Source organism: Cokeromyces recurvatus (assembly GCF_025118155.1).
Source record: "Cokeromyces recurvatus strain NRRL 2243 chromosome Unknown BX663scaffold_8, whole genome shotgun sequence".
In the NCBI taxonomy this organism is placed as follows: domain Eukaryota; kingdom Fungi; phylum Mucoromycota; class Mucoromycetes; order Mucorales; family Mucoraceae; genus Cokeromyces; species Cokeromyces recurvatus.
This window is the reverse complement of record NW_026251394.1, coordinates 352,395-376,979: the sequence shown is the minus strand read 5'-3', so window position 1 is coordinate 376,979 and position 24,585 is coordinate 352,395. Positions and strand designations below refer to the sequence as shown.

General features: G+C 32.8%; 7 protein-coding genes across 7 annotated transcripts; 2 read left to right on the top strand and 5 right to left on the bottom strand.

The window, feature by feature from the left end:
• Window positions 1-5: 5 nt before the first annotated feature.
• Window positions 6-4,920, bottom strand: BX663DRAFT_587093 (ABC-2 type transporter-domain-containing protein; the record flags this gene model as incomplete). The annotated part of the gene is made up of 3 exons (XM_051532251.1): window positions 6-2,687; window positions 2,777-4,644; window positions 4,908-4,920. The coding sequence occupies 3 exons, from the start codon at window positions 4,918-4,920 to the stop codon at window positions 177-179; spliced, it is 4,392 nt and encodes a 1,463-aa protein (XP_051384265.1). The 3' UTR covers window positions 6-176.
• A 933-nt stretch (window positions 4,921-5,853) lies between these two features.
• On the bottom strand, window positions 5,854-10,720 carry BX663DRAFT_470314 (ABC-2 type transporter-domain-containing protein). The gene is made up of 4 exons (XM_051524126.1): window positions 10,487-10,720; window positions 10,229-10,431; window positions 8,747-10,157; window positions 5,854-8,658 (listed from the first exon to the last, which is right to left on the bottom strand). The coding sequence occupies exons 1-4, from the start codon at window positions 10,650-10,652 to the stop codon at window positions 6,074-6,076; spliced, it is 4,365 nt and encodes a 1,454-aa protein (XP_051384264.1). The 5' UTR covers window positions 10,653-10,720; the 3' UTR covers window positions 5,854-6,073.
• Window positions 10,721-13,468: 2,748 nt separating this feature from the next.
• On the top strand, window positions 13,469-13,748 carry BX663DRAFT_504551 (uncharacterized protein; the record flags this gene model as incomplete). The annotated part of the gene is made up of 1 exon (XM_051526931.1): window positions 13,469-13,748. The coding sequence occupies exon 1, from the start codon at window positions 13,557-13,559 to the stop codon at window positions 13,743-13,745; it is 189 nt and encodes a 62-aa protein (XP_051384263.1). The 5' UTR covers window positions 13,469-13,556.
• A 996-nt stretch (window positions 13,749-14,744) lies between these two features.
• Window positions 14,745-15,212, top strand: BX663DRAFT_431850 (uncharacterized protein; the record flags this gene model as incomplete). The annotated part of the gene is made up of 1 exon (XM_051522892.1): window positions 14,745-15,212. A coding segment is annotated over one exon (468 nt), but the record flags the coding sequence as incomplete, so codon positions are not given.
• A 3,600-nt stretch (window positions 15,213-18,812) lies between these two features.
• BX663DRAFT_470310 (26S protease regulatory subunit 6A) lies at window positions 18,813-20,240 on the bottom strand. The gene is made up of 4 exons (XM_051524125.1): window positions 20,127-20,240; window positions 19,929-20,033; window positions 19,752-19,861; window positions 18,813-19,689 (listed from the first exon to the last, which is right to left on the bottom strand). The coding sequence occupies exons 1-4, from the start codon at window positions 20,205-20,207 to the stop codon at window positions 18,870-18,872; spliced, it is 1,116 nt and encodes a 371-aa protein (XP_051384261.1). The 5' UTR covers window positions 20,208-20,240; the 3' UTR covers window positions 18,813-18,869.
• Window positions 20,001-20,479, bottom strand: BX663DRAFT_504545 (uncharacterized protein; the record flags this gene model as incomplete). The annotated part of the gene is made up of 2 exons (XM_051526930.1): window positions 20,001-20,033; window positions 20,326-20,479. A coding segment is annotated over one exon (154 nt), but the record flags the coding sequence as incomplete, so codon positions are not given.
• Window positions 20,480-21,959: 1,480 nt separating this feature from the next.
• Window positions 21,960-24,300, bottom strand: BX663DRAFT_530378 (uncharacterized protein; the record flags this gene model as incomplete). The annotated part of the gene is made up of 5 exons (XM_051530313.1): window positions 21,960-22,111; window positions 22,346-23,255; window positions 23,830-23,936; window positions 23,988-23,989; window positions 24,029-24,300. 5 exons carry the CDS (start codon window positions 24,298-24,300, stop codon window positions 21,960-21,962), a joined length of 1,443 nt encoding a protein of 480 aa, XP_051384259.1.
• Between the last annotated feature and the right edge of the window lie 285 nt (window positions 24,301-24,585).

The following is a 24,585-nucleotide window of genomic DNA, read 5'->3' as shown; positions in this document are numbered from 1 at the left end:
TTTATTTTTTACATGTAAAGTGGGTTAATAATAATACTAATAGGGAAAGAAATTAAGAAAAAGGCAAAATAAATATTATTGTAAGGTCTATTAGAAAAAAAAATAAAATAATAATAATATAGTAGGGAATATAACAAGTAAAAGTGTAAAAAAAAAATATTGGTTTTTTTTTTCTTTTAACGCTTTTGCTTTCTAAATAAGAAGACAAAGACTGTGAAAAGGAAACAGTTAAAAACAGTGTAAGCGGTCAAGATACCAAAGTTACGCCATCTGTGAGCAAAAGACCAACCAATTCGACCCTCATAGAAATCATTACCTAATGTATATTGACAGTAATCACACATACCAGTAGCGTTTGGATTACCCAAGTAACCAAGGCCACCACTTTCAAAGTAAGCATTAAAGTATTCACCACAGGTTTGTCCTGGGGGTGCTCTGACCTTGATATAATTACTTGCATCACAAATAACTGGTATACCATCCAATGCATTGACTACTAATCCTTCAATTAAATAATGATAAGGATCAATCCAATACATCCATGAGCTCCAGAAACGAGGCATAGCACTTGGAGGCTGCATAATACCAGCGAATAAGATCAAGAAAGATGTAAAGAAAGGATTAATGACAGCAGCCATAGGAGGTGTAGCAGAGAAGGCAGCAATCGTGAAACCAAGTGAAACAGAATAGAATAAGAACATGATAAAGTGAATATAGAAGAAACCAATACGGTTCGATTCAGTTGGTAATCCAGCAGTCCAATAGAAACAGAACAAAAAGATAGTACCTAGAACAATCAAGTAAGGAATCTCTACAAGAATACATGATAAAGCAAAAGGACCCCAGCCATAGTACTTGGAGGCATATTCACGTCGGAACCATAATCTTTCTTGCATAAAACGGGGTTGAGCAAGAATAATTAAGGCATTACTCATCAAAAGTGTAGTGAAGACAGAGAACATACGATTTTGCATATCAGCAGGTGTATGACCTAACTTCCAGAATGAGAAACCAGAGATAAGACCAATGAAGCAGACATTAAAGAGACGGCCCATATTATAAGTAGGACAACGCCACCAGGAGATATTCATACGCAAGTAGACATACTTTAATTGTTGCCAGAAGGAAAGAGAATAAGGTGAAGCCTTACGAGTGGTAGGACTAGCAGAACGATGGATTTCTTCCAATTCTTCTTCAAGTGCTTGTGCTTGAGGAGAATTTGCCCAGACTTCAGCCCAGTCCTTAGTAGCCTTACCAGCAGTACCTGCACCGACACATTCCAAGATATATTCAGCTGGATTAGCATCAGGAGAGCACTTGGGTCCACCATTTGATTCAAAGTAATCAATCATAATACGGGAATCCTTACCAATTTCACCAAAGTATGCAATATGACCACCACGCATTAAAAGCAAAAGATGATCAAAGTGTTCAAACAGGGTGGCAGAAGGTTGATGAATCGTACAGAGTACAGGCCAACCAGCATCAGCAAGTTTACGAATGAAACGGACAATGTTATAAGAACTTTGAGCATCAAGACCAGAGGTAGGTTCATCCAAGAAAAGTAGTTTGGGCTTACCAACCAATTCAGTAGCAATCGTCAAACGTTTACGTTCTTCTACAGAGATACCAACACCAGCTTCGAGGTCACCCACAAGAGCATCAGCGATCTTTTCCATTTCCATAAGTTGAATGATTTGTTCAACATAGGCATCCTTTTCTTCCTTGGGGACATCAGCTGGTTGACGCAAGTAAGCAGAGAAACGAAGGGCTTCACGAACGGTAGCATTAGGATTGTGAACATCCATTTGTTCACAGTAACCCGTAATACGTTCAAAGTCTGCAGCAAGTTTTTCACCATTCAAATAGATATTACCCTCAATCTTACCAATTGTTTTTCTCTTCGCCAAGACATCCAAAAGAGTAGTCTTACCAGCACCAGAAGAACCCATAAGAGCAGTAAGGTTACCAGGCTTAACGATACCACCTACATTATTCAAAAGCTGACGAGTACCGCCTTTTACAGGGACTGTATAATTAACATGATGCCATGAGAAAGTAGTACCATCAGTAACGGCTTCCATGTCTTGGTCATTGATAGTGGCAGTCTGCTGCATAAGCTTCTCATCAGATTCTTCCTTAGGGGCGCATCCTTTTTTGTACACTTTGGTAATAGAACCTTCCTTTTGAAGATCAATGTATTCCATAGCAAGAGCAGTAAGGACAGTGAAGAAGACAAAAAAAAGGATAACAGCAACAAAATTAATCCAACGTTGCCAGATATAGTAACCATAGGCATCAGCCAAATAATCATCACCAAGAACATAGCTATCACCAGGTTTGGCACCTGTAATGAGACAAGACTTATATTGTTGATCAACATCAACATATGCAGGACCACTAGGGACAGAAAAAATACCAGCACAGGAGAATTTAAGACCTCTCATCTCATCAGAAATTAAAGCCTTGTAACCATAAGCTAACGGGTTAATCCAATAAATCCACATGAGCCAAGGATGCATTTGAATATAAGGAATTTGATAACCACAGTAAATCAAACATGCAATCAAAAGAATACTAGATAATTGAGAAGCAGTAAAGAAATTTGGACTCACAGCACCCCAGAAACGGAAAAAGCCGTTCATACAAAGATTAGTGACTACAAGAACAATGAAGAATGTGAAAAACTAAATAAAACAAAATAGTTAATAAACATAAAATATAAATATATTTTGAATCTTTTTTTTTTTTTTTTTTTTTTTTTTTGATAACTTACTGTTCCTGCATTTAATGTAAGACCCATCAAAAAGTAGACACAAATTTCAAATATAATGACTTGAACTAAGGCTAGTGGAATATCAGCAATAACGGTAGCAATATAAAAGGCAGAAGGATGATATAAGGCATAATGTTTATGCTTATCTAGCACACGACGACCTTGCATAAAAGCAGCCAATTCTGATTGAGCAATCAAAGCATTGAAAAGTAAACTGAAAAGGAAAGCACCACCAAGAGAGAAGGCACCACTACCATCATGAGGTATAAGGAAGAAGACAGAAGCCATGATAAGACCTTTGACGATGACACCACCATAACGGGAAACAAGTGCACCTTTATCACCCCAAATAAGTTGGAATTGACGAATAGTAAGAGCCTTCACTTGTTGGAAATAAGAAGCAACAAAAGGAGAACTCTTGGGAGCATGCTTTTGATGAGCCTCAGTAAAGGCTTCTCTAAAGAGATCAGCAGGTCTATCTTTGTTAATTTGTTGCTCATATTCATCACGTTCATTCATCATTTCATTGAATAACTTGGATTGCTTATAAACGTTTTCAAATTGAACAGCATTGATAGGAACCTTGCCTTCAAATCCTTCCACAACTTGACGTTCATTCATGTTACAAAGACCAGTCAGAAAATCAGGTGTAGATTTACGACTAGGACAATAGAAACCCATATCAGTAAAGTATTCCTTTGCAGTAGCAGTAGGACCGAAATAAATGCATCGACCTTCATCAAGGACCATGACCTTATCAAACAAATGGAAAATGCTATCAGAGGCCTGATATAGAGTGGCGATTGTAGTCTTATTTAAAATATCTGTCATGATACGAAGAGAGCGAACATAATCAAGAGCAGATGCAGCATCAAGACCACGAGTGGAACAATCCCAGCAGTTGATAGAACTACGAGTTGTCATTTGTTCAGCAATAGAAAGACGTTTACGTTCACCACCTGAAAGACCACGAACAAAGGCATTACCGACCATTGTATTCATTTGTTTTGTCAAACCGAGCATATTACCAAGCAAGTAAAGAATTTTATCAATAAACTCCTCCTTAGATTCACCAGGAATACGCTTACCAGGAGTTTTATTTTTAAGAGCAAATCGAAGTGTTTGTTGAGTTGTCAAGGTAGGAAAATGAAGATCTTCTTCTTCATTATAACATACTTCACCTCTAAAATGTTTACCAAATTCTTCAGCATCAATACCACCGTAAGTCACTTCACCTTCAATTTTAGTATAGGAGGCACGCATATTAGAAAGAACACGGAGTAATGAGGTACAGCCAGAACCAGGACGACCCAAGACTAAAAGCATTTCACCAGATTTACAGAAGCCATTATTATCCTTAAGGATGGTAAAATCATGACCTGAATGTTTTCCCCATTTCCAAAATTGAAAGAAACTTGCAAGCCAAGTATAATTTGTAGAAATTACTTTTGCATCTGCACCTAAACCTTGAACAACCAAATTTTTCCAAATTACGCCCATATTCTTAGGCTTCAGTCCAGCAGCCATAATCTGGGAGTGTTGTTCAGTAAGAAACTCTGTTAAATCAAACTCTTGTGGTTCTCCCTTTTCAACATCTACAGCAGCTACAGTAGCAGAAGGAACAATAGATGACTTTCTACGAGATTGCAAAGTCATTTCACGACGTACTGATTGATATTTTTCAATAGCATTATCGATATCAACTGCATTACCGTCTTCTTCTCCATAGCCACCTTCTGTCTTAACAGTATCTAATCTCTCAACATCCATATAATCATCATAGTGATTTGTTGTATCAATATTATTTAAATTATCTTGACGTTCTTGAAATTCATCATCACGATTAGGGTAATTAGCCCTTAACCGATCTTCAGCTGATGGCATATCCATTTTTTTTATCTTATAAAAGTTGATCTATTTTAGTTCTTAATTTATTTTCTCCTTTACTTTATTTGTGTCTTCTATAAAAAATAAATAAAATAAAATAAAACAAAATAAAAAATAAAAAACTAAAAGGAAGTCGATCAAGATAAAGATTGAAAAATAGAGATAAAATACATTATAATAAAATGAAATATATGTTATATATTTATATGTTTTTCAAGTATGATGTTTGAGAATCATGAAATGCTTAAATTGAACATTGTGCTGTAATTTTTTATCCATGTTTTCATTCCCAGCACTCAAAATTTACTATATACAGTAATATTTTTGTTTCATAACGTGTTAACTTTTGACACAAGACAGATATATATTAAAAGTCCACAGCCCAAAACCTCATATTTTTTGAAGAAAAAAAGCCTAAACTATTCTACCTTTTGTATCTAGATGTAATATGCATGTAAATAAATAAATAAATAACTACGCATGCAAAGAATGTATAAAACAATTACTGTTTTTTATTGTATGTATCGTATTTATATTTCCAGAAAAGAAAAGTCTTGTTACACAAATTTTATTTTGCACATAATTTATGATTGCCTCTACAATTGAGCGTGAGTACAAGAATGAACATTTTTAAGTTATTATTTTTTTTTACTGTCTGAAAATTTATTTTATTGGTTTGGACAAGAAAGGAATATTCGGAGAAAAGTTAACGCTTTTTTTTCTTTCTTATTTTTCTTTCTTTAACAATAATAAGGTTAAGTTGCTATTACAACAGTGACAACGATAGCATCATGTAATACATTTAAACATGGTTGTTTTTTATTTTTTGTGCTATTTTAGAAATACAAAGACTTTGCATATACACATTTTATTCACTTTCAAAGATAATTGCTATGTTTGAAAGGAGTTCTTAGATTGATGGTATTATTTGTCACTAACGCTATCATGCTATATATGAAATAAAAATACTCACACGCGTATACGCACAACACATAGTCAGTAAATTAAAGACGTGCTATTTTATTTATAGGGCCGATTAAAAAAAATATACACACGGTAATATATTTAAAAACGCACAAACCACGAATTATTTCTATTTACGATATAATGGAAGAATAATATTCGATCTGGATCAATTATTAATAATCACTTTGAAACCATATACAACGTTTTTTTTTCTTTTTGGTTAATTTATATTATGTATAAAAAAAAATATTTGAATTTATTAAGATTAAAGTATGAAAGATAATTTATATACATTAAACAAAAAAAAGGGGGAGTAAAATTAGAATATATTAAGAAAATAATGCTATCATGAAAAGAAAAAATAATGCTATCTAATAAAAAAAATAAAATAAAGAGTAAATAGATTTGAGTAATGAGGAGGGAAGAGGAGTTTAAATATCTTTTTTAACGTCTTGGCTTTCTCTTCAAGTAGACAAACAAGAGGAAAACAAAGATATTAAAAATAGTAAATGCAATAAGGATACCAAAGTTACGCCACTTGTGTGAAGCTTCCCATTTCATACCAGTGTAGTAAAAATCAGGACCAGATTTGTATTGACAATAGCCGCATTGTTCTGGTTGAACTGCATCTGGATTAGCAATATAACCTGTTGCGCCCAAAGCAAAAAACTCAGCTGTATATTCCGCACATGTTTGACCAGGTGGAGGTGTGAATCGAATAAGATCTTCCTCTGTACATTCAACTTTAAGTGTAGCAAGTTCATTTACAGCTAATCCTTCAATGTAGTAATGGAAAGGATCAAGCCAGTACATCCATGAACTCCAGAATTTAGGCATAGCAGAAGGTGTTTGCATAAGACCACAGAAAAGGATAAGAATGGAGACAAATAAAGGATTAATAACTGCAGCCATCGTAGGAAGTTCAGCAACGGCAGCAATATCAAAACCAAGTGTAACAGCCCAGCAGACAAGAACAACAAATGTAATATAAAAGTAACCACATGAAGAAGAAGTATTAGTCATACCAGAAGTCCAATAGAAACCAAACATAAACATAGCAGCAAAGACAATAATATAAGGAAACTCAACCAAAATAGCTGATAAACCAAATGGAAGCCAGCCATAATAACGTGAAGCATATTCACGACGGAAATAAATACGTTCAGTCATGTATTTTGGTTGAGCTAAAATAATCATGGTCATGGCCATAATAAATGTACTGAAAAGAGCAAAGACCTTGTAAAGCAAATCAGTAGATGAGTTATTCAATTTCCAATATGTAAAACCAGAAATCAAAGATGTAAACATAATATTCAAGAAACGGCCAATATTATAATCAGGTGAGCGCCAGTAGGCAAGTGTCATACGTTTAAATACAAGACGGAATTGTGTAGAAAAGGGCGTAGCATAGGTCAAAGCCTTGCGAGTAGGGTTTTTATCAGCAGAACGATCAATCTCATCAAGTTCTTCTGCAAGTCTCTTGCATTCATCGGAGGCCTTCCAGACTTCAGCCCAGTCCTTAGTAGCTTTACCAGCAGTACCTGCACCTACAACCTCCAAGATATATTCAGCTGGATTAGCATCAGGAGAGCATTTGGGTCCACCGTTAGATTCAAAATAGCTGATCATTGTCTGAGAATCTTTACCAATCTCACCAAAGTATGCAGTACGACCACCGCGAACTAAAAGTAAAAGATGATCGAAATGATCGAACAAAATAGCAGAAGGTTGATGAATCGTACAGAGTACAGGCCAACCAGCATCAGCAAGTTTACGAATGAAACGGATAATGTTATAAGAACTTTGAGCATCAAGACCAGAGGTAGGTTCATCCAAGAAAAGTAACTTGGGCTTGCCAACAAGTTCCATACCAATAGTAAGACGCTTACGTTCTTCTACAGAGATACCGAAACCACTACCAACATTACCAATTTGAGCATCTGCTATATCATCCATCTCAAGAAGTAGAATGATTTGTTCAACATAGTCATCCTTTTCTTCCTTGGGGACATCAGCTGGTTGACGCAAGTAAGCAGAGAAACGAAGGGCCTCACGAACAGTAACAGCTGGTTGATGAACATCCATTTGTTCACAATAACCCGTAATACGTTCAAAGTCATTCATAAGAGCTTCACCATTAAGATAAACATTGCCCTCTACTTTACCAATTGTCTTTCTACGAGCAAGCACATCTAAAAGTGTTGTTTTACCAGCACCAGAAGAACCCATTAAAGCTGTCAAATGGCCAGGCTTAACATAACCACCAATGTCGTTTAATAACTGAAGAGAACCACCTTTAATTGGCACAGTATAGTTAACGTGTTGCCAGGAGAAAGTAGTACCAGTAGAAATTTTGTCCATGTTTTCAGTAACTTTACTTTGTTTCAAACGTCTTTCGTTCTCTTCTTCTGGAGTACGAGGCTTAGGTGCCTTACCGGGAAGATAAAGTTTAGTAAGGGAAGTAGCCTTCTCAAGTCCAACATATTCCATTGCTAAAGCTGTTAAAACAGTAAAGAAAATGAAAAACGCAACCACAACAATAAAATCAGGAGCCCAAAGTTGGGAAGGATAGTAACTCAGAGCTTCTTTAAGGTAGTTATCACCGGTGACAAAGTTTTGACCTGGAACACCTCCTTCCATTACACACACTTTATAATCCCAATTAGTATAACTGGGACCAAAAGGAATAGAATTGCCAAGACCTTCACAAGAATATACTTGACCACGCATTTCATTAGAAATAAGGGCTTTATAGGCATATGTGATAGGATTGATGTAGTAAATCCAAAACAACCAGGGATGCATTTTTTTATAAGGAATTGTATAACCTGTGTAAGTTGTAATAGCAATAAGAAGTACACCAGTAATTTGTGTAGCCAAAAAGAAACTAGAAGTAATAGCGCCAAAGAAACGGAAAAAACCATTCATACACATATTCAAGAAGAAAAGTGTAACAAAGAAAGTAAAGAAAGCACCTGCTTCTAGTTTTAAACCCATCATGAAATAAGCGCAAATTTCAAACAATAACACTATTTAAAAAAGAAGAAAAAAAAAAAAGGAAAAATAATTAAATTATCTGAATATTATATATATACATATAAATATATAACTACATACCTTGAACCAATGCGTATGGTATATCCATAATAACTTGAGCAATATAATAGGCAGAGGGTCTATAGAGTGCATATTGTTTGTGTTTCTCTAAAATAGGACGTCCCATTAAGAAACGAACAAGCTCAGATTGTGAAATAAATGAATTAAACAAGACAGAAAAGAAAAGAGCACCACCACGAGAAAATGCACCAGAACCAGTAAGAGGCAACTTAAAGAAACATGATGCAGTAATTAAAGATTGAATTAAGATAGTACCATATCTAGAAATCAAGGCAGGTATATCTTTAAGAAGTAAATAATGTTGACGAATGGTAAGAGCTTTTACTTGCTGATAGAATGAGGCAATATAAGGTGTATTCTTTTTAGCATACTTTTGGTGTTCTTCACGAACAGCATCAGCAAATGTGGCAGCTTTATTTTCAGCTCTAACAGTTTCTTCATAATCATGAAGATCATCCAACATCATTTTATAGACTTCAGAATTATAATATCTTTCTTGGAATTCTGTAGGATGCTTAGGTGCTGATTCTTCAAATCCAGGTTTGAATTCACGTTCATTAGGGTTACAGAGACCAGTTAGGAAATCAGGAGTTGATTTTCTAGGAGGGCAGTAGAAACCCAAATCTTCAAAGTATTTCTTTGCTTGTTGAGCGGGACCATAGTAAATACAATAACCTCCATCAAGAAGAAGGATTTTGTCAAAAAGATTAAAAATGCTATTTGAAGCTTGATATAGTGTAGCAATGGTTGTAGTATTGAAAATATCCGTTATGATACGAAGAGAGCGAACATAATCAAGAGCAGATGCAGCATCAAGACCACGAGTGGAACAATCCCAGCAGTTGATAGCACTACGGGTTGTCATTTGTTCAGCAATAGAAAGACGTTTACGTTCACCACCTGAAAGACCACGAACAAAGGCATTACCGACCATTGTATTCATTTGTTTTGTCAAACCGAGCATATTTCCAAGCAAATATAAAATACGATTGATAAAGTCTTCCTTTGTTTCATTATCAAGACGTTTACCAGGAGTCTTGGTTCGTAATGCGAATTGAAGAGTTTGTTTGGTTGTCAATGTAGGGTAATGTTGATCTTCTTCTTCATTATAACACACTTGGCCTCTATATCTTTCAGCAAAAGTTTTATGATCAATGCCACCATAGCTAACATCGCCTTCTACTTTTGTATACGATCCTCTCATGTTTGCAATCACCTTAAGAAACGATGAACAACCTGCACCAGGACGACCAAGAACTAATAACATTTCACCATCCTTACAACACCCTGTAAGATTTTGAAGAATGACTTTTGTACTTGAGCTATTCTTTTGAAAATATTTCCAAAATTGAAGAATTGATGAGAACATACTGAAGACGGTAGGAATTGTAAATGCATCAGCGCCAAGACCCTATTATGAAATAAGATGTTAATTTTTAAAATCTACACAGTAATATAAGAGAAAAAGGAGAAATAGATTACCTCCACTCGCAAGTTTTTCCATGATACACCAAGTTGTTTAGGCTTTGAACCATTTTCATTATGTTTTCTAGACATGCCATGTAAAAATTCATCAAGATTGAATTCATCAGCATCTGCTTTTCCTTCCTCAATCTTAGAGGGAGAACTTTTTCGACTTATTCGACTCAATTCTTTCTTTAACATCTGATATTCATTTTTGGCACCTTAAAAAAAATTGATTAAACTTTTTTTTTTTTTTTTTTTTGGCAATATATTTACCTTCGATGTTAACTTGATTTGCTTCCGATTCACCAAATGTATCATTTTGACCCACTGCGTCTTTATTCAAGTTTTTGATACTTGCTATAGTGCTATTGGACGACGCATAATTATAATTTGGTTGATGAGTAGTACTACCTACTCCTGCTTGTGTTTTCTCGTCCATAAAATAACTGTTCTTATTATTAATTCGATGTTATAAAAAAATATTTATATAAAAAATATAAAAAATTCAAAAAATAAAAAAAAAATGATCTTTGATTTTCTAAACAGAAAGGGGAATCTTTATATATAATTTCAGCAAAAAAAATCTAAAACATTATTTAAAAAAAGTTAGAAGTTAAATATTGGAGGTTTAAATCAAGCCAATCTAATCTTAGTAAACTATTCAAACTATTCGCCTTTTATTATTATAATTATTATCATTGCAGCATATTACCTAAAAATTAGTTACGCGTATACGCATTAAATCTTGTCATATTAAGTACCTTCTTCTTAATTTATTCACATCTTTCTTTCTTAACCTTTGCTTATCTCGGTGAAACGTGATTTGCATTTTCCGGTTTTACAATTATTTTTGATATAAAACTCAGTTTATGCCAAAAAATATTCAGCCCCTCATTTTTTTGACAGCATTATGCACAATGATCTTTATTTAATAATAAATTATGTAAAAAAAACTTTAAATTGTGTAAAAAAACAATTAATTAGGTGTCTTTTTTATTTAATAAATGAGTAGTTTATACAATTTACTTAACTAATGTTTGAAATATAGAGTTACTTATTTACGTGATATGTTTCATTGTATTTTTAATAGATCAAGCATTAAAAATGTGAAGTCGGAGCTCAATCTTAGGAGAAAATTGTACCGAAATCGGTTACGGAGAAAATTCAACCGAAGGACGCTTTCTTAAGGATTTTATCCTAAAATTAGACAACGTTATTTTTTTTTGTTTTTTATTTGAACGAATCAAAATTAATTTTCAGACATTCTTCTCATGGAAATCAGACAGAAAAAAATTAGTTTTTTTAGATAAATGGGGGCTTACATTTAGACATTTACCTGTAACCTTAATATTCTCCAATCAAATCAACTAACCATTCATGACGATTGGTCGCTCAGCTCTACCCATAAATTTATGACTATAGCATTTGGGGTTCCCAGCCTGATACAACAGAGTGATGACCCAACAACACCTTAACATTTACAATGGAACTTGAACAAATCGAAAAAAAAGGATGTCACCCAAAAGTATCGCTCAATCCTCTTACAAAAATTGGATTTACTAGATATACCGACGGACGTAGATTTCACCAATACATCTGACCAAAGTAGCGTATGCAATTCTATTGACCAAATATCAACAGCCCTCTGTAATACAATATATGAATCTCTTGACAAAACATGTGGAAAGCGGTACCCAACGACTGATCATTTTCTTAAGGAATTTTGGACACCACAACTGACAGCCGCCTTTAATCTGAAAGAATCATTTTACAAAAAGTGAAGAAAGGCAAGAGATACCGGATAAAGCACCAGGAAGCTGTAGCAACTTTACATAGGTTGATCCGACAACGAAGACAAGAGTCATCGAACCAATTTTGTAAAAAAAATGACACAAGGAGAATACAGCAAAGCAATGGCTAGATTTAGTCGCATCAGTAAAAGTAAAACTAGAAAACCTATTTTTTCATTATCTGACCCACAACAAACTAATGCAGATGCTATGACTACCCATCTTCATACCATTTATTCAAGCTACTTCTTAAATCAATCATCAGCCACACTGGATGCACATGCAACGACGGAAGATACACCTTTCACACAAGATGACTTACCTTTTGATCTAGATGTTATCCAAGACCTTATCAAATACCTACGAATAAAAAAGGCTCTAGGGATAGATCACATTATAACTGAAATGCTTACACCAGTGATTGATATAATGTCATTGCGTCTGCTCTTACTGTTCAAACTTTATTGGTGTTGGTAATATGCACCTCTCTCGTTGCGAGTAGTCCAAATCATCCTGATCCACAAAAAAGGACCTGCTTCTGATTCTGATAATTTCAGGCCCATTAGCCTGACATTGATTTTCCGCAAACTCTTAAAAAAAAGTATATATCATGCCCTGCAAGCATCGAGCCCTCAACTGGATATTGCTCAAGGGTGTTTTAGAGAATGCCAAAGTTCCTTATATCAAGTCTTATATTTAACTGGAATCTACAAAATACTGCGTCAATATCATCACTTTATCCCTACTTTGGTCTTTCTAGATATAAAATCAGCCTATGATACCGTTGATCATCGTTTTATTTGGAATCAATTATAACCTTTTGTCTCACGCCCTATGTTGGCCATTCTTAAGAACCTCTTTGATGATGTACACAGTGAAGTATTATTTAACAACTCTGCATCAACTAGATTTAAACCAACCACCAGGGTACTCGAAGGATCGATTTTATCTCTCTTTTTATATTCAATAATTTATATCATTGGCTTACCAAATCTTCTACGTCCACAATCGCCTACACTAAATGAACTCATAGATGTCATCCAATTAGCTCCATCAATTACCTCTCTTCTCTAGACTGATGATGTTGTATTGATTGCCAAACCAGAAAGAATGACTCAATTGCTGCAAGCTTGTGAAGAACATAGTTACAGTCTAGGTTACCGTTGGAATCCAACGAAATGTATTGTTGTTACTCTGTCAAGAGGTGAACAGGTCTATCGACTTTATGAAACTAATCTACCCAAAGAAGCTTCGTCCTCATATCTTGGTACCACTATCAAACCAGGTGGAAACGTTAATACTGCTGCTCTTATTCAACATAATGTCAATAAATCCAAACAATCAATGAGCCAAATTTCTGCAATTGCTGCAACTCTAAAGGATTTACCAAATTACTCTCAATGCGTTTCTATGTACAAATGATACGTTCACAAATGGAGTATAAATTAGCGATCTGTGATTTGAATCAGTCTCATATAAAGCAACTTGAATTGGATCAAAAGGAATGTGTACCTAAATTGTATGGTGGATCTCGAACATCTTCGACTAAAGTGATGTTACATATAACTATCCAACCTTCGATGAAAGATAGATTAATAATACTACAAGCCAAATACATAATTAGAACACTACAACTACCTGATGATACCTTGATACAAAAACTACTGCCTCTTTTACAAACATCTGCAAGCCGCTCACAATGGTATAAATTATTCTCCAATCCTCTTTGGCAAAAAATGTGAACCTGTGCTGGATCCATTGGATCATCGTGTTTTTAAATCGCTGAAACAACAATTTCTACAAGAAAGCCATGACACTCTCTGTAATAGTTCAAATGCCCAAACAATCTCTACTTGTCGTCTAAACTTGATGATTGATCCTATTTTGTAGCTCCCAACGACATGTATGGAGCATAGTCAGGTACTTCGTTGGCGTCTTGGTTGACTCCCTGATGGAAAATCTTGTCTCTGTCCTTTCCGTCCTGCAGTTAATCTTTCTTGTACCCATGCTACCGAATGTCTGCCTAGATCCATCAAAGACCCTCTTTCTTTCTTAAACAATTTATTACCTCTGAAAAAAACAAAAAATGTTCCATCTATTTCTTCCTGGCCTGTACGTTGGTCTGGAATTTGCCGGATCCTACATGAATCGGGTCATATTTTCCATAGTGAAGATCTTCCTCCTCCTCCAGCTGATATCAGTGCTAGTTTGGTGAAATGGTTGCAATGATAAAAATGCTAGTATCTCTGTTTTGTTTCCGAATTTTTTTCTCTATCTTACTTTCGTTTTACTTTCCCCCCTTTCATTTTTCTTTACTCTTTATTCTTCAATACTTTTTTCATTTTCCTTCTTGACTCTTAGGAGGTTTTTTTTTTTTTTTTTTTTTTTTTTTTTTTTTTTTTTTTTTTTACTGTTAATTTTGCGAACTGGTTTGGGTAATGCAGTTATTTAAACTATTGTGCTCACTATGACCACCTTTTTTTTTTCTTTAATAATTTTATCATTTAATCATAACCCTAATATTCCATATTAAGGTTCTAATATGTATATAAAACGTTATGTGTTTAGCACAATGATGATATATTTTTTATTCAGACATAAATACATGAAATAACAAATAATTGGTATGTCTGATTTCAATAATAATGATATATCAAATAGATTACGAAGTACATATATATTATACCGGATTTTTCGTTCAAAAGTGAGGTTAGTTAATAAACAAATGACGTAAAAATGATGTGCCTTTAGACAACTGTATCAGAGAGGAGTATGCAAATACTCTAAAGCCAGTCATCATACCTGCTTGCAGAGATGTAAGAGATATAATATTCCGTGCACAGATATTTGTAAATTATTACGTTACTCTTCAGTCGCAACAAATAGAAGAAAATGATATATCACATTGTATATTTCAACGAAATTATTGGTACACTGTTTGTCAGTTAGTAAATGCAAAAAGAGTTACACTCAGTACAAATTTATCTCCCAATATGAATGCTGTCTGGGACGCTTTTATGCCTGTATATCCCTCTATTGTATACAATAAAGCATTAGCAGCAGGTAACTCACAGTGCTTGGCAGAAGCTTGTAACAAACTGGCTACCAGCAAACAGAGCAGTATAATAGAGCATTTTGAAGAGCACCTTTTAAATTTTTTGTATTATCATCTTCAGCATATTTTCATGGCAAGTAACAGAAATACGTAATTGCTAATTATAGATGAATAACATCTACTTACTAGTCGATGGATTCCACACTTCTTAAAGATATTACAGAAAACTACTGCTACCAATACATATGTCTAGGCGAGCCAAGATGGCTAAAAGATATTGCTCTACCCAGAGACGTAACAGAAGAGAAGTTACAAGATGTTATGAACCATGAATGTAAAGCACTTAGAGTCTTGATCAACCAATGGGTGTCACTTGCTAATTTGTCTAAAGCCCCTCAGATAGCATACAAATCCCTAGAACGTATTTTGGATTATTATGAAGATGAACATTCCCAGCACAAACCTTTTGATGTTCGTCGTCTTCCAATCCCTAGACTTTTCACTATTTTACACAAACCATCTGTTCACTGGAGGTTTGTTACTATTAGTGCAAATGCGCTGATTTGTTTTGTGAGAAGATCACTTCCGGGGAGCTATGTGAACCAATTCTGGCTATTTACTGATGTACTCAATTTTGGAAAACTGCGGTATAAAAGGTGAAAATAATTTATCAGAATTCAGGTAAAAAAAAAAAGTACCAACGTAATTTCATTTTATGGTATTGATAAACTGATGCCTAATGAGAAAAACAAGGTGCTGTTTGGAAATATTATCAGATCAGATGGTTTTACTGTTGATTTTTATGTTTTACAGGAGATAATTTGACAGAGATGATGATCAATCCATGATAACAAACCATGATTTAGGCGTTGGTGGTTTCTCAATAGATGAAATCACTCGACTATAGAACCCAAGTTTTATAGGTCCTGGAAGAAAATCGGTTTTTACAGCTGCTATCCGCCTTAACACAGACCAACATGAAATTAGGCGCTGCAGTGTAAAAGAATATTACCACTTCATAGGTTCGACAGTATACTTAAAGAAGTTGAAACAAATGAAGGACACAGCCGGAATTACTGCAATCGAGGCAGCAACACCTACATCCAAAACTGGGTGAAACATTTCATTTTGCCGATTTATGGATCATATGCTTACAAATATGGATAGGTTGTTTATCTTCTGTTATGATTGTAGTCGTCCTTACAGCTAAGTTAATAGAAATAAACCATCATTTATTTACATAATAAAGAGGTTATTCAAATAAAGCTAGTGTATTGTACTTCACAGCATAATATTGATTCTACATTCAGTTTTAATAATAGTCGTTGTTAGAGTATTCGAGCATTAAAGAAATAATTATATACATTGTATTATGTAATAATAAGAGTTCAATAGGGTTATGACTGTTATATTCAATTACATAATTATTTATGTAAGTCATACATATTATATACACATCTATAATATTGAATATTGTTATATAATAATATCTTAGAGGATGATAGTAATAGTAGCTTATAAATAATTGGTATTGCTATAACTGGAATATTCACTGTAAATTAATATTAACGCGTTGCTCACCCCTGAAATAATAATCCGATATATTTTTTATAACAGCAACAGCTCAGGCAGAAATATGCATACTGCATCCAGAATTATTCGGAGACAATATTTGTGCATAAAGGCTTTATTATACCAGTATTCACTTATCCAAATCATATTTCTATTAATATCACTTACCTTGCAAGCAAAAAACATATAAATAGCCCTTGTCATTTTTCCATATTATTTTCTTGTACAATTTTTGTATTATTTTCCTTTCAATAAACTATACCGAGTCTTCACAGACTTGTCTTTCCTGTTTTCTCTTTCCTTATCTTTTGCACTCAAAATAGAGATAAAAAAAAGAAGACAGAATAAATCTGTATAAAACTTTCATTATAAAATGAAGAGATTGAAAAAGAATAAATTAATAAAAAATAAAAATTGAATTATAAAATGAGTGCAAAATGAATCCTTATTTATATCTTGTGGAGAACTGAGTTACTTCGCGACAGGAACGGAATGAAAGAAAAATATTTCCCATAGAATAATTAAAGTTGTTGTGTTTAAGTTCTCTAGTCTTTGCCCTGATTAAAAATTAATATCAGTTAACTCTAATAAATATTAAATTATTGGTGTTCTATCTAGCAGGTTATTTTCCTTGAAATCAAATAATGAGATCTCGTTTGTTTATATTTATGAATGATATAGGGAAGATTTCTTGTATTATATATTCATTCCTCAATGTACTACTTGAATGAATATCATTATATTGTATATTGTATATTGTATATTGTATATTGTATATTGTATATTGTATATTGTATATTGTATAGTGTATAGATAGTATATGATTATATTTATAAATTAGTATGTTAGATAATATTATAATAATGTGTATATATAACTAATAGGTACAGTCTATAATTCATATATGTCTTTATCATTAATAACTCTTTACATTATGTTTGGCTTATCATTATCTCGTGATGTTAGTATTTATTATAATATTATTTTTCTCATCACAAGAATGTCTTATAAACTGAAATCAAATAATATTGTATGCATAAAGTGTATAACTAATAACTATAATACCATTCGGTCCTTTATGACTCTGATCTATCTGAAGTGTAACAAAGACATATAGGTTTAATTATGCTCTTCCATGGAAAGCATTGCACCTATTAGACCGTTTGTTTATGTGGAAATTTTTTTTTTCTTTTTTTGTTAAAGTGAAGTTTTGAGGATATTGCTCACTTTAAATCAGCAATCTTTAGTGAAGTTCTAATGATGATGGTCACTTTAAATAAACATTCATTAATATCACTGTAAGGATAATAGTCATTTCTATTGTCCAATATCGAGAGTATGTTTCATTTGTAGTTTTCGCGTCTCTCGTTAAATAAGACTGTGAAAGGAAGCACATAATGATCAACCTCCACGATTGGTTGCTTCTGGAAACAGTAGCCTTTTTTATTATATAATGAAGCTACTGGCTAATTGGATCATTACCCTTTATTATTATTATTATTATTAACTAAAAATGAAAAAACACACATATTATCAATAAATAAATATCTATTTTTAAAACTTTTGTATAATAATGAATCTAATCACTGACGACCTGTAGAAGAAGAGTCGTCTAATGATGTTTAGAAAAGAGTCAAAATGAGATTTGTAGCTGTTTATATACTTTATTTATTGTCCTTTTTATTTGGTTAATGAGTTTACAGAATGGTATGATTATGAAGCATATTTTGCTTTCTTACCTTAAAAAAAAAGGGAAGGGGCTGTTTTCATTATAATCATACTTCATGGATATATTTTCTTAATAAAAGTTGTTATTTCCCTTTCTAAAATCTAACCACTGTTCCCTGGATAGTATCGAACTGATGGTAGAATTACATGCATAAAATGCGGTATAATAAAGTGTATATGTATATATAAAGAAGCTTATATTTTAAATAAAAGATAGCAACGTAAATTCAGCTCTTATGATTATATAGAGCAACTAGCTCAAAACACTCTACTTTTTTTTCGTTTTGATGCTGATAATGGCCTCATAGGTTTAACCGTAATGGGGCAAATCTTAGTGTTGAATATGAACAATCATAATTTTACAGTTTGTGTATATAACAGAGCAGCTTTCCAAAACAGTTTTTTTTTTGTTATTTGTCTAAATTCTTTTACATTATAAATATATAGCAGCAAAAAAATATACATATATTTATATATAACATTGAAAATTATTTTTAATTATAGCGAGTATTTATGCATAGTATTGTAATGTCATCTTCTTCTTTGCTTGAACTTCTTGAATAGCCTCCATAAAGTCTTCATGTGTAATCTCCACAGCACCTCTTCTTAAAGCCAACATACCACTTTCAACACAAACAGCCTTACATTGTGCACCATTAAATTCATCACAACATCTCGATAATTCTTCAAAATTAACATCCTTACTGACGTTCATCTTTCTAGAATGAATTTGAAGAATACGTGCTCTTGCCTCTTCATTAGGTAGAGGGAATTCAATCTTACGATCTAAACGTCCTGAACGTAGTAAAGCAGGATCTAAAATATCAATACGATTGGTGGCTGCAATGACCTTAATACGATCATCTGATGAAAAACCATCTAATTGATTTAGTAACTCTAACATAGTACGTTGAACTTCACGGTCGCCAGACTTTTCGGAATCAAATCGTTTTGTACCAATAGCATCTAGTTCATCGATGAAAATAATTGCAGGTGCCTTTTCCTTAGCTAATTCGAAAGCATCGCGTACTAATTTAGCACCATCGCCAATAAACATTTGAACTAATTGAGGACCTGCCAGCTTGAGATAGGCAGAATTGGTTTGTGCAGCGCATGCTCTAGCTAAAAGTGTTTTACCTGTACCAGGTGGTCCATACATTAAAACACCCTTAGGAGGTTTAATACCTAGGTTTTTAAATTTATCTGCATGTGTCATGGGCAACACAACTGCTTCAACTAATTCTTCAATTTGTTTGTCAAGACCACCAATGTCATTATAATCTTCTGTTGGTTTTTCGTCTACCTCCATTGCCTTTACCCGAGAATCATACCTAATATAAAAAAGGTAAATGTTATATTGTATTATAATAAAATCGTTTCATTCGAATTTTACTCTGCTGGTAATTTATCTAAAATCAAGAAACTATCTTTATTGACACCAATAAGATCTCCAGGTTTTAAAGAGTCTGCATCTACTAAACCAATTAAAGGTAAAAAGATGGTCTATTAAGCAACGGATCAGTAAAAAAAAAAAAAGGCAAGAATAATTATGCAGTATTTTATGCATTACTTGTCTTGTGGATGTCTTGATCACTGCACATTTTCCTTTTCTTTGATTATTTAGATCAATATTAGCTCCTTCTTCTTCTTCTTCTTCTGGATCAACATCAAGTAGCTTTTTTTTTAAAGAAGAAAAAAAAGTTATTAAAAAAGTAACTGAAAAATTTGCGTTATTTAGATAATTAAGATAACTTGAACAATGTTTTACCTCAACAACATTACCAACAAGATAAGGAAGTTGTTTGTTTAATTTAATTTTTTCTTTATTATCTTTAATTCTTTCTTTCATGGTAGCTTGTTCATGTTGTAGTCTGATAATTTCTGATTTCATAACCTTGTTAAATAGATGGATTTAGATCACTCGAATATTAACATATATATTTTATTTGTTACCTTGATGTCATTTTCTAATAATCGTGTTCTATTATTAATTTCTTCTGGTGATAAGCGAAGAATATCTTTTCCAACATCATCATCCTGTTGGTTCTCCCAAAGTGATTTATCCTCCAATGTAGCCATTGTTTTGTAATAAATAAGACAAAAAAATAAAATAAAATAAAAATATAAAACTAAACACGTAATTTCATTTTAAATTCCGGTTGCTTTTTTTTTTTTTTTTTTTTTTTTTTTTACTTTTGTTGAAATAGATCAGTTTAAACTTTATTTAGAGCTTTAGAGAGAATATACAAATCTTATTCTAATTAAAAAAAAAAAAAGACAGTAAAGATATTAAAATTAAGGACTTGTCATTCTTCTAACGGATACTATCAACATATAAAATACATCTTCGTTATTTAGTTTCGATTCTGTACATGTATATATACGGTGTAAACGCTTGGCTGAAATATATAAAAGAAAGGCATTTTTTATAAGAAATAAGCAAATGATAATAAAAATGGGAGGAAATGAGTTCTTTAATTATAGGCTGAAGTATAAAATAAATATCAAAAAAGAAGTAAGAGTCTGCTCCCTGTATCCTACTAAATTACGATATTCTAAAAGAAAGAAGGGGAATATGTCGGTAGTCAGCAAATTATACCTAGTAAATCCAACCCTCAATTTTGCAACCTATTTCTTCTTCACTAACTAACTAACAATAATAAAAGTACGGATCTGATTATTATCTGATTTAAAGTAAGCTTATAGTGATTATTAGTGTGATTGTATTTGAAGAAGCCTTTACTAGATACAATTTTGTAATTCATATATCTTTTGCCTAACTTTTTTTCTAAAGTTGATTTAAAGAAATCAGAGAAAAGCCATTTATTTTATTAAAGACATTAAAAACTATTATATAAAAATGCTAAAGGGGAATATGAATACTATATCACAAGAGAAATAATGTCATACAAATATAAATAATATGTGCTTATAATCGGGTACAGCTTCACTACTTAACTTTAACCATTTTTGAAGTGATTTCATGTCACTAAACTTATTTTGCTTTTCTTTTTTTTTTTTGATAGCCCAATATATTCGAGTAGAAGACTGATAAAATGGATGGTAAACAATTGTATATCTTCTGTTCATGACTGTGGAATCTGCTCTATTTTGGTGACCTGTTTGAAGAATATGGATAGAGATATTTTACATAATGAAGTGGAAGAACACTTGTCATGAGCTTACTTATAATGTCATGCTTTTTTATTAAACATGTAGATCATAAATTTATTCAAGGAACTCTATCTAGATTCTCTTGAAACTCTCTTGATCCACTTTATCAAATAATATTAAAACTTCTAACATTTCATTATCTATAACATATCTTATTAAGTCGTACCTAACATTTTTTCTGATTCATATCTTATATCAGACTTCTTTAACAATTCTTATAAATACTCCCATCAATTTAAATTCATAAATAAAGTGATTGATTGTTCAGTCTCGTTGACGTTTTTTTTGTCTTTATATGATTTTTATTTTATAATATTTTTTATTTGATATTCTACAAGTAATATCACAACACTACTATTTTATGATGAAGTGAAAGAACAATACTATTTCATTATATAATTAATTTTAAAATTAACAGCAATAGAATTTATCTACTTATTTTTCTGCACTTCACACGATCAAATAACAGCAATTCCTCCCAATCAGAAAATCGTTTCAAGCCCTCCTCACCCACCTTCAGGTTTTTCACTTTGGCCAATGTATTTTCAACAAAGTCCTCAATATCATACTCACTTTTTTCTCCATCAATTTAACCTTCTTTGGTTTGTATTTGTATTTGTGTGAGCGGTGAACGGCACTGACCTAAAGAAAACAAGGTGTCGATCCCTGGTTCCTGCGCTCCGGGAGTCAGGGAATCACAGTTATTACCTCTAGATTCGCTGATGAGGGCTGTCCACGATGCGAGAAAGGCGCATTCCGAAGGGGTGCCTTCGGAATTTCCGGAGAGAGACTCAATTTGACCTTCTTCCACACGGTTGCTATCCGTGCTGTCACTTACAAAACTCATTCCATCTAAGGGATCATGATCAAACATCAGGTTTTCAATTTCCTGCTTGTATTTTTCCTCCAAAATTAGAGTGAACTTGGCATAGTTAAGCTTGGCCATGCGCTTTAATGAAATTACTGCCATTAACAATTTAGAGAATTCAGGGAGATGACTTGCAGAGACTGGCACATGGAAGGAGCCTTTTACATAGGTTAAAATTAGATCTGAAGATAATAAACGAGATCCGTAAATAGTCAGCTTGGTGCCTTGCCATTGGCATGATATCGATTCTAGTTCTTTCATGAGTACATGACTTTTAACTTGCTTTGACCAAAGATACAATGTATTCTTCTTCAATAATCCACCCTTCTTTACGTCAGCTTTCATACCTTTCAATGTTGGCTTTTCTTCTGCCGTTATTACATCATTATTTGTATTGAGATCACGCAGTATAAAATCAAGCTTTTGTAGTTTGGTGTCTCCATTGTTTTCTTTCAAAAGCTTCATTACTTGGCTGAGACATTCCGAACGCTTGGTTTCAAACTCATCATCATCAAAAAACGCCTTGTCCCAAACATTTGAATACACATGCATTCTAAACCAGTCTTCCCCGTGTCCTTTTTTTGTTAAAGCTTTTGAATTCCAGAGTTCTAAGCCTGCAACCAAAGCGAACCTAATGAACCTGCAATTTGATGATAAATCAAATTTGCTATACCAAGTAGTTACAAGCTCTTGGATTTCTGTTGTGTTCTGGCAACTCGAAATCTCAACTAACATCTCACGTTCTTCAAGGGTAACTAGAGGCTGCAACAGTAAACCCAACTCTTCTTTCATCTTGCGCATATGTTTAAAGAATCGTCTGGGAATATTATTTTTCTGTAAATCCAAGATTTGTAACTTAATTTAAAAAGATAAATAGTCAGAATAGAATACATAGTGCACTTTTATAATAGTTCTGTCTATACACATATTAAGTATATTTACTCTTGTGACAACAAAAGTCCTACATCTAAAAATAAATCTTCTTCTGCTGAATATAAATTTATAAAAATAACTTTACAAGTTAAACTGGAGTAAATCAAGAATAATTCAAGTACGCGTAATCATTGATTTCACTCAGAGTACATGTATTAGTTATAAAAATAAATATATAGAAACAAAAGAGATGGATATATGTCTATAATGATTCTTGATACTATACTAATTAAAATGTTATTCTTTTCCATGATTACGTCATCAAATATAAGTTGTTATATTTTTACTCATCATCCTTATCCACAAAAGATATAAATACTCCTACATTATTAACCTTTATTTTGTATAATTGAATTGAATATAATTTAAATTAATTCATTTTTTATCTTTACCTTAATAAAACTTATTGACAAGTCTCAACGTACTCCTTTTGTCTGTTTTCTTTTATTTCTCTTTTTATTTTTATTTATATTTTATTATATTCTTTCTTGTAAACCACAACACCATAGTATTTAGCAAGGTGAGCAAATTTTTCTGATATGTGTAATTTATCAAAAAAAATTTTTTTTTTCAGTAGTCTTTTTCTCCTTCTTTTGTTCTTCACTAGCATCAAGAACATTATTCTCAAGGGCTTTTTGGTACTCTACTTATCACATCTTTTCTTTCAAAAGCCTTTTTTATTGATGCAGCTGTACAAAGTGAACCCCAGATGTTCAATAATGTTGGTGATTTTCTGGTTCTCAGCCTCTGAATATATTGCCAAGTGCCTGTGTTTGATATCGTATACAAGAAATTTATACATTGCACCAAGCTTTTTCAAATCCATTTCTACGTCATATGGCTGAAATCCGAGGTCAAGTATTTGCCTTACTGCGTTTTCATATTTCCAATCAAGAACTTTTGTTTCTGTAAGGCAGTTTTTAAAACGCTCATTGATATAGGTTTCGTCTTTGAATAAAGAAAGCATTATGATGTGCACAAAAATAAATTTTTTTTAATGAAAAGATACATTTTTTATTTTATTTTTTAGGAGAGGGTTTATATAGCATAAGACAACAGTTACACTAAAAACCAACAATGCAGTGTTTGTCAAATGTTGATAGTTGCACATATTATACTGTTTTTTTTTAGTTTACTTTTGCGCGTATTTACGGATTTTGTATAATAAAAATATAAATTATGCATAATTCCAGTCTAAAAAACCTGTATTTATTCCTACATTTATAGCAGTTCTAACAAAACTAAAATCTAG

Excerpts from the sequence above, each read along its gene's own strand:
- BX663DRAFT_470310 (XM_051524125.1), bottom strand. The coding sequence starts at position 20,207 with ATGAAAGAAAGAATTAAAGATAATAAAGAAAAAATTAAATTAAACAAA. Across the intron at positions 20,034-20,126 it reads TTGTTGGTAATGTTGTTGAG|CTACTTGATGTTGATCCAGA; the intron begins GTAAAACATTGT and ends TTAAAAAAAAAG. Across the intron at positions 19,690-19,751 it reads TTAGATAAATTACCAGCAGA|GTATGATTCTCGGGTAAAGG; the intron begins GTAAAATTCGAA and ends TTTTTATATTAG.
- BX663DRAFT_470314 (XM_051524126.1), bottom strand. The coding sequence starts at position 10,652 with ATGGACGAGAAAACACAAGCAGGAGTAGGTAGTACTACTCATCAACCA. Across the intron at positions 10,158-10,228 it reads GGAAAAACTTGCGAGTGGAG|GGTCTTGGCGCTGATGCATT; the intron begins GTAATCTATTTC and ends ATTTCATAATAG. Across the intron at positions 8,659-8,746 it reads ACCATACGCATTGGTTCAAG|TGTTATTGTTTGAAATTTGC; the intron begins GTATGTAGTTAT and ends TTTTTTAAATAG.